General features: G+C 39.5%; 1 protein-coding gene across 1 annotated transcript in view; it reads left to right on the forward strand.

The window, feature by feature from the left end:
* Positions 1-7,657, forward strand: part of nsmaf (neutral sphingomyelinase (N-SMase) activation associated factor) — a 98,340-nt gene extending 90,683 nt beyond the window's left edge. The window contains exons 27-30 of the mRNA XM_043689321.1: positions 941-1,091; positions 1,479-1,581; positions 1,716-1,825; positions 6,305-7,657. Of these exons, the coding sequence (XP_043545256.1) occupies positions 941-1,091; positions 1,479-1,581; positions 1,716-1,825; positions 6,305-6,399 (459 nt within the window). The 3' untranslated portion in view covers positions 6,400-7,657. The remainder of the gene's footprint in view (positions 1-940; positions 1,092-1,478; positions 1,582-1,715; positions 1,826-6,304) is intronic.
* Positions 7,658-9,742: the final 2,085 nt, after the last annotated feature.

The raw sequence follows: 9,742 nt of genomic DNA on the forward strand, positions 1-9,742 counted from the left end.
GGGTCGACAGTGAGAATTTTTTTCCACGTATGGAGTCAGCTATTATGAGGGGGCATAGCTTTAAATTAAGGGTTGGTAGGTATAGGACAGATGTTAGGGGTAGGTTCTTTACTCAGCGAGTCGTGAGTTCGTGGAATGCCCTGCCAGTAGCAGTGGTGGACTCTCCCTCATTATGGGCATTTAAGCGGGCATTGGATAGGTATATGGAGGATAGTGGGCTAGTGTAGGTTAGGTGGGCTTGGATCGGCGCAACATCGAGGACCGAAGGGCCTGTACTGCGCTGTATTCTTCTATGTTCTATGTATAAAACTAAGGGGGAGTTGATAATGTGCTTCCACCAAGAACCTGCTGGGAATCTGGAACACTCTGCCTGGAAGGGTGACTAGGTGTGGTATTCCTGTAATATTTAAGAAGAATTTAAATATTCACTTGCATTGCCATAGCCGCCAAAGCCAGACCAAAAGCTGAAAAACAGGATTTGTGTAATGGGGTTAAGTGATCTCCTGTGTTACGAACATGTGTCTGAGCTGACTGCAGCCGCACTGTAATAACTCGGAGAATCTCATTGTGAATATCCATTCTCATGGGCAGCAGGGGGAACGTGACAGAATCATGGCATCTACAAATACAACTTTAATTAGGAAATCAGCAAATGTATGTGAATTGTAGATTCCTGCAGATTTAGATGCAAGGCTTTGTTGTCCTGACAAATGGTGCAGCTTTTTGTTTAACACAGCAACGGTTTGATGAACTTGTGCAAGATTAATTGCTCTGTAATTATTTAAAAATTGTTTCTTTTGATGCTGGACAAATATCAGAATCTGATAAATATTTCTAAAGTCCCCAGCAGATCTTGTTTGCTTGTATATAATATATGAAAGAAAATCCTGGGTTCATTCTGTTTGGATGAAAGTAACTTGATTTGAATTTTCTTTGACAGGTAAATACAATAAACCTGAATCCTATCGCCACAATGCTTGTTTCAGGCAGCAAGGAAGGGACTGTTAGTATTTGGGACCTCACCACCTTAACTGTTTTACATCAAGTCCCTTGTCATTTAGGCACTGTCAATGATGTTGCATTCAGCCCTGGTATGTTTCAGCTTTAAATATATTTTTATCAAATATAAACCTCATTGCATAGTCTTACACTGTGCAATGTTTTTTAAATGCATAATGGTTTGTTTTAATTATGAACATATGATCTAATCACTGCCATACTATTGAGGTCACGGCTTTCTAATCCAAATGTGCTGAATTTTTATCATTAACTATTTGGTCAGTGCGGACTGGTTGGGCCGAAGGGCCTGTTTCCACACTGTAGGGAATCTGTTTCATAGAGCACTTGCTTATTATCTGTACTTAACTAATACAGTTAGCAAATTTTTAAATGCAACTTAATCTTATCCTGACCTAATGAAACACAGCTTTAAAATTTCAGTAAGTTTGAATAGCTGTTGAATGAGTGTATGATTACAGATAGTCGCCATGTTCTCAGTGCGGGAGAAGACTGTTATCTGAAAGTTATTGATGTACAGACAGGAATGTTGATCTCCTCTTTACACACAGATCAACAACAAAGGTAACAACTCTGGTGTCTATGTTAACAAAATTGAAGTTATAGTTTGAATATAACTCTGTTATAGAATACATTGCATATTTTTCCATTTAAACAAATTTGGCGATTTTTATAAACTGGCAGCGCTCTTTTTTCAGGTGTTTTTGCTGGGATGGAAACACCGTTCTCTCAGGCAGCCAATCTGGTGAACTTTTAGTATGGGATCTGATGGCTGCAAAAATTACTGAAAAAATATTTGCACATTCAGGTAGGACATCACCATAGGTTTTTCTATGTTCACTTCGCATTTCGCAAATTCTCCGAAGACATCTAAATTATTTCTGTTACTATGTTTGTATAACATTCCTTCCTGAATGCCTAGCTTTTTATAATCCCTTCTACAATCTATATTGGAATTCACTATATCAATAAACACTAAATATTCTATATGTTTCATTGTCATAATTTATATTCTCATTTCTGGTCTGACAGCAATGTTAGAATAACAGTCAGAGTAGCTTCCAATTATTTAGAGTTCTTTCAAGAGGTAGTGAGCTGTGGATAAAGACAAACCAATAGATGGTTCATCATAATGGAAAATATTCAGCCTGGAGTCCAGTTACTAGTGGTGTGCCACAAGGGTCTGTTTTGGGACCACTGCTGTTTGTCATTTTTATAAATGACTTGGATGCAGGCATAGGTGGATGGATTAGTAAATTTGCAGACAACACTAAAGTCGGGGGATAGTGGACAGTGTGGAGGAATGTTGCGGGTTGCAGGGGGACTTGGATAAACTGCAGAATTGGGCTGAGAGGTGGCAAATGGAGTTCAATGCAGCTAAATGTGAGGTGGTGCACTTTGGGAAGAATAACAGGAAAGCAGAGTACTGGATCAATGGAAAGATTCTTGGTAGTGTGGATGTGGAGAGGGATCTTGGAGTTCATGAACATAGATCCCTGAAAGTTGCACCCAGGTGGACAGTGCTGTTAAGAAGGCATACAGTGTGTTAGGTTTCATTGGTAGAGGGATTGAGCCACAATATCATGCTCCAACTATACAAAACGCTGGTGTGGCCACACTTGGAATATTGTGGACAGTTCTGGTCCCCATACTTCGGGAAGGATGTGGAAGCATTGGAAAAGGTGCAAAGGAGATTTACCAGGATGTTGCCTGGTCTGGAGGGAAGGTCTTATGAGGAAAGGCTGAGAGATTTGAACCTGTTCTCATTGGAGAGAAGAAGGCTGAGAGGGGATTTGATTTGGAGATGCCGGTGTTGGACTGGGGAAATCACACAACACCAGGTTATAGTCCAACAGGTTTAATTGGAAGCACACTAGCTTTCGGAGCACCGCTCCTTCATCAGGTGATAGCTGAGGGCTCAATCCTAACACAGAATTTATAGCAAAAATTTACAGTGTGATGTAACTGAAATTATACATTGAAAAATTGATTGTCTGTTAAGCCTTTCATCTGTTAGAATACAGTGATAGTTTCACTTCTTTCTTGTGTAAATCATAAAACCTATTTTTTAAAAAGTTGCATTCTCAGGTTAGCTGTTAACAATGGTGATAACTACACATTGAGGGGTGATAGATTTAAGACAGATGTCAGAGGCAGGTTCTTTACGCAGAGTGGTAAGGGTGTGGAATGCCCTACCTGCTAATGTAGTTAACTCAGCCACATTAGGGAGATTTAAACAATCCTTAGATAAGCACATGGGGGATGAGCTGAGAATAGTTCACAGGTTAGTACAACATCGAGGGCTGAAGGGCCTTTTCTGCGCTGTATTGTTCTATGTTCTATGTAATAGAAACCGGAGGAAGCCATTTGGCCCGTCAAGCCGATTTTGCCATTCATTGAGATCTTGGCTGATCTATCCATCCTCTCAGCTCCTCCTATCTGCATTATCCCAATAACCCTTCATTCCACTATCATGCAAAAACCGATCTAACTGTGTCATGAATATACTTAATGAAGCTGCGTCTACTGCTTCCTTGGGCAGAGAATTCCATAGATTCAGTACTATCTGGGAAAAGCAGTCCCTCATCTCTGTCCTAAATCTACTCCCTCTAATATTGATGCCATGTCCCCTAGTCCTAGTCTCACCCACCAGCAGAAACAACTTGCCTGCCTCTATCTTATCTATCCTTTTCATAATTTTGTGTTTCTATAAGATCCCCTCTCATACTTATAAATTCTAGCCGCTATAGTCCCAGGTGTCTCAACCTCTCCTCATGGGGTAACCCCGTCAGCTCAGAATCAACCTGATGAACCTCCTCTGCACCACCTCCAAATCCTTCCTCCAGTAAAGAGACTAGAAATGTGCACAATACCCCAGGTGCGGCCTCACCAACACCTTGTACAATCACAGCAGAACCTTCCTGCTCGTAAATTCAGTCCTTTAGCAATGAAACCCAATATTCTGTTTATCTTCCTGATTACCTGTTGCACCTGTAAATCAACTTTAAGTGATTTTATGTAGGAGCACTCCTAAGTTTCTCTGCACAACAGCTTGCTGCAATCTTTCACCATTTAAATAATACTCTGACCTAGTATTTTTATTTCCAAAGCGGATAACCTCATATTTGCCAATATTGTATTCCATCTGCCAGATCCTTGCCCACTCAGTTAACCTTTCCAAAGCTAAATCTCTCTGCAGACCCTCCACATCCTCTGCACAGTTTGCCTTTCCACTCAATTTAGTGTCATCAGCGAACTTGGATACGTTACATTGCGTCTCCTCTTCCAAATCATTTCTATATATCATGAACAGTTGCAGGCCCTATGTCACCTTGCTCACCACTGATCTCCAACCATTTATCCGAACTCTGCTTTCTAATGGTTAATCAGTCCTCTATCCATGCTAGTACACTCCCCGCAACTCTATGCATTCTTATCTTATGGATGAGTCGTTTATGCAGGTTCCAGAAATCCAAGTATACAACATCCACCTGTTCCCCTCCATCCACTGCACTTGTTACATTCTCAAAGAGCTCCAGTAAGTTTGTCAAACATGACCTTCCCTTCCTGAATCCATGGAACCCGTTCCATCCAGATATCTCAGTATTTCCTCTTTAATGATAGCCTCCAGCATTTTCCCGACTACAGATGTTAAGCTAACTGGACTATAATTGCCTATCTTTTGCCTGCACCCTTTTTTAAACATGGGTTTCCATAAGGCATCTATTAAGTTACCACATTAAAGACTATTATGAAAAATGAAAACTCATGGATTCGGTGTGGATAGAAGATTGACTTATTAACAGGAAGTCAAGGACAGTAAGTCCTAGGTGAGAGATGTAATAAGTGGTGTGCTGGATGCTGGAATCTCCACTGTTTATAAGTTACATCAATGACTTGTGTAAAGAGCTGAAAGGTATGTTTATCAGATTTGCTGACAACACAAAGGTGGAAAGTAAGTTGTGAAGTGAACCTGAGGAAGCTACAAATATGTACAGATAGGTGTGTATTTTCAAGGTGGGGGGCAAAGATCTGGCAAATGGAGAATCGTGTGGAATTGTGCAGTTTGGCAGGAGGGAGGAAAGCCACATTTGATTTGATTTAGTGTAGTCACATGTACCTAAGTACAGTGAAAAGCTTTGTTTTGTGAGGCATACAGGAAGATCACAGCAAACAGACACATACAGATCATAGCTGAAAAATGTGTTGTTGGAAAAGCACAGCTGGTCAGGCAGCAACCAAGGAGCAGGAGAATCGACATTTCGGGCATAAGCCCTTCTTCAGGAATGAGGAGGGTGTGCCAAGCAGGCTAAGATAAAAGGTAGGGAGGACAGACTTGGGGGAGGGGCTTTGGGAATGCGATAGGTGGAAGGAGGTTAAGGTGAGGGTGATAGGCCGGAGAGGGGGTGGGGGTGGAGAGGTCGGGAAGAAGATTGCAGGTCAAGAAGGCGGTGCTGAGTCTGAGGGCTGGGACTGAGAAAAGATGGGGGGAGGGGAAATGAGGAAGGTGGAGAAATCTGCATTCATCCCTTGTGGTTGGAGGGTTCCTAGGCGGAAGATGAGGCGCTCTTCCTCCAGGCGTTGTGTTGCCATGGTCTGACGATGGAAGAGGCCGAGGACCTGCATGTCCTTGGCGGATCATAAGAAGGTTAGACAGAGTGAGGCAGACAAGGTCACAGGTGTACAGGAAGTGCACAACACCAGATCAACATTAGTAAGACCAATCTTGTTTGAAGTTAGAGAGGTGCATTCAGCAGCCTAATAACGGCAGGGAAGAAGCTGTTCGTGAACCTGTATTATCTGATTGCTTGGGGGTTGGAGAGTTCTGAGATGCAGAGGGAATGGGAGGGCTCTCGTGCTTCTATGCAGGTCCAGCAAGTAATTAGACAAGCTAATAGGATGTTATCATTTATTGCACAGAGAATTCAATGCAAGATTAGGAAGGTTATGCTTCAGTTGTACAAGGCACTGGGGAGACCCTACCTGGAGTAATGTGAACAGTATTGGTTACTTTATTTAAGGAAGGATTCATTGGAGGCAGTTCAGAAAAGATTTACTAGACTAATACCTGGAGGGGAGCTGGTCTTTTGCGGAAGAGCTTGTATCTGCTGGAGTTTAGAGAATAAAACTAATTTATTTTTAATCGGAAGTGTGGCTCTTTTGTGTTGTTCTCTGCAATTTATTTATAAACCGCTCCATTTTTCTATCTTTAAAGATTGGAAATAGCCAAAGGAATTGTTTCTTTTTAAAAAAAATTGACATAATTTATTTTCTTTTCTGTTGTCAGGTGCCGTGACATGTCTTTGGATGAATGAGCATTGCAGCAGCATCATAACGGGAGGGGACGATAAACAGATTATTTTCTGGAAGCTGCAATACTAAGTGCCTTTCTTTGAGACTTTGGCTTCTAGCACTTTGTTTTTTTAAATGAAGCAGAAACTGTTTTAAAGCTGCATTGTCCATGATCTATATTATTAAGGCAATAACCTTCAGTACAAAGGCAAAATTCTGTGGATGCTGGAAATCTCAAATAAAAACAAAAATTGCTAGAAGTACTCAGTTGGTGAGATAACATCTTTGGAGAGAAAAGCAAAGACAACATTGCTGATCAAAATGAAAGGTTCTCATCTTCTGAATATTTCCAGCAGTTTTGCTTTTGATATAACAAGATAAGACTCCTTGTAGAAATGTAGGAATATTTATCTTCACTCAATAAACCACCTACAGCAGCAGGAGCATGGAAAGTTTTGTAATCTTGCATTGGTTCTTCCAGCATGCTATGTCACAATGCAAAAACAAAGTAGTTTTGAATGTTCCTGATACTGGAAAAAGATAATGAAGTGTAGGGAAATGTAACTAATTTTACTTGGATTTCACCAAAGTTCATACTGCTGAATGAGTACTCTGCATTAAGTACATGACAAATCTAAGTTCACCTCGTGTTAAGACTGCATCAGCTGGGTTGAGATTAGTCAGGAAATAGCAGAATCAGTTGTCATAGAAAAATTCAGAACCTCAGCTGAGCTAAGGTTTAACTTTTATTCTTAACTCCTTTTTGTTTTCAGTGGACAGGAGACCATAACAAACCAAATTGCATGTTTGTCAAAACAGATGTACCTACACAATCCACAAGTGCTTTTATTGTAAGCTAAATTGTGAAATTTGAAAAATGTTTTACACAGTTAATGTAAATATTGTTGGGTATTATCAATAGGTTTTTAAAAATTATGCTTGTGCCTTGATGTCCTTTAGTCTCCTAAGAACTTTCTCGAAAATGTTTGCATCTGAGATAGTTACTGGAAAGGTTATATCAACTATTTCAAGCAGTGCAGAAGATAAAGACTTTTCCAGTGACTAAGTCCTGTGGGTAAATCATTTTGTGAAGTGGCATTGGTCATGGCAATATGACAAAATTGAATATTTCATTATAATTTAAAACTTCCTGAATTTAGATTCTGGAGAATTTGTCAACTGGAATTATATGAGCAAATCTTTCCATTAACTCTGCAGATGGAAAATAAGGATTATAATAATATGTGGGTAGAGTTTGCATTTTTATCTATTGGATAATATATTTGAAATGTTTAAATTACATTTTTATTTCTGCATGACTGCATTAAAATTAGACATTTAATCATGAGTTTCAGAATGGCTTCCTGTTTCCAGAGCATTCTTTTAACACCGTGTTGTTAAACCTACATCAACTGTTCAGGTAATAAGAATCCTTAGACATGAGCTCCGTAACCACTACCTGTCCCTCCATAGAGTCAGAATCCCCACAGTACGGAAACAGGCCATCTGACCCAAAGGGTCAAAGCCAACCCTCTGAAGAGTATCTCACCCAGACCCATCCCCATAACCCACATAACCTGCACAGCCTGAGCATTATGGGCAATTTCCCAAGGCTAATCCGCCTAACCTGCACATCTTTGGACTGTGGCAAGAAACTGGAGCACCTGACAGAAACCCATTCTTTACAGCACTCCGTCCTAATTGTTAGTTAAGGTGCACCAATTGCTGTAAATTACCATATGATTTCTACAAAAGGAAAAAACATTGTTCATTTGAAGGATAATGTAAACAGGTTTATTTGTTAGGCCTTGTCCATTTCCTAAGTTAGATCGATAATAAGCATTGCCTTGTAAATCTTCCACATGCTGTAAATACCCACCAAGCGTTGCTCAAGATGGAATGATCATTAAAATAGACGTCTTTATCTGTAAGGGTAGTTGACGTAACACCAACATTTATGTACTCTATTTGTGTACATTAGAAAGATAATTGACAAATGAGTAAAATTAATATTGAAGTTAATTTTATTTTAATCAGCTGGAAATCGAGTTGCTATCGTCCCGAACTCTCGTTTTGCATCGGCTTTTGGAGATAGGTAACTCAAATGAAAAGTTTGTTCCATTCTTTAAAATTGTTTATAGACATACATGATCATCAGAGGGTTAGATAGAGACATACAAGATAATCAGAGGATTAGATAGGGTGGACATGGAGAGCCTTTTTCCAAGTATGGGGACGGCAAACACGGGGGAACACAACTTTAAAGTGAGGGGAGATAGGTATAAGACAGATGTCAGAGGTAGTTTATTTACTCAGAGTAGTAAGGGTATGGAATGCTTTGCCTGCAACGGTAGTAGATTCGCCAAGTTTAAGTGCATTTACGTCGTCATTGGACAGGCATATGGACGTACATGGAATAGTGTAGATGGGATGGGCTTCAGATTAGTATGACAGGGCGGCGCAACATCGAGGGCCGAAGGGCCTGTACTGCGCTGTAATGTACTCTGTTCCATAGGCTATGTTGGTGGTATATTGCACCAAATTTCATGTTGTAGAAAGTGTATACACTGTAACCTCTCATTCTGGAAATCTCTGATCAGAAATACCCATTTCCAGAAAAATTTTAATGCAGCCTTTGAATGTGGAAAAATGAATTCTACAATATTTGATAAAACAGAGTAAAATTAATTATGTAATTTTATGCTTCAAATGAGCAGTAAATCATGGTGTCTTCTCTTCACACACTTGTGGTTCGATATTCTAACATCACTCTATAATCCAATAATATACACAAACATTCTGGACTGAAGAGGTCGGTGTATACTGAGTATATTGATTACATTTGTGTAATTTCAGATTTAATTGTGGTATTTGAATTTATTTTTTATTTTGTACTGTACATTAACTTGCACTCGAACTATTCTTAAAAATGTCTTAATTTAGAATTTACAAACCACATACTTCACCCTAGTAGCCAATCTTAACTGAAACTGACCATAGCTAATTATATTACCAGCACAGGTGTGAATATGTTACCTCTTCAGAATACTGAAATATCTGTTATAGGTCTGTTTATCTAACTCAAATATCAATAAATTTATTATGCAATTTATTGCAGTTGATTAATCCTATCTAATAACCATCCCAAACTTAGAACTCATGACCAGTGTTTCCTGTAAACTCTGTAGCAATATGATTTCCAGTGTAGGCCCAGTACAAGTCAGCTGAATTGAGTTACCATGCATGAGCTTCAGGTCATGAAGATTTAAAGACTTACATACTTAAAAAGACTGCACACTACAAGAGGTAAAATGACTGCAAATTTAATCAGTGTTATGATAATTTAAGTGCAATGTTTGACAATATCTGAGAGAGTGTCTACACATGGAATCTACTGGGCTGCTCCGCTCCTATGATTTTCCAAAATTCCATA

Source organism: Chiloscyllium plagiosum, chromosome 4 (assembly GCF_004010195.1).
Source record: "Chiloscyllium plagiosum isolate BGI_BamShark_2017 chromosome 4, ASM401019v2, whole genome shotgun sequence".
NCBI lineage: Eukaryota > Metazoa > Chordata > Chondrichthyes > Orectolobiformes > Hemiscylliidae > Chiloscyllium > Chiloscyllium plagiosum.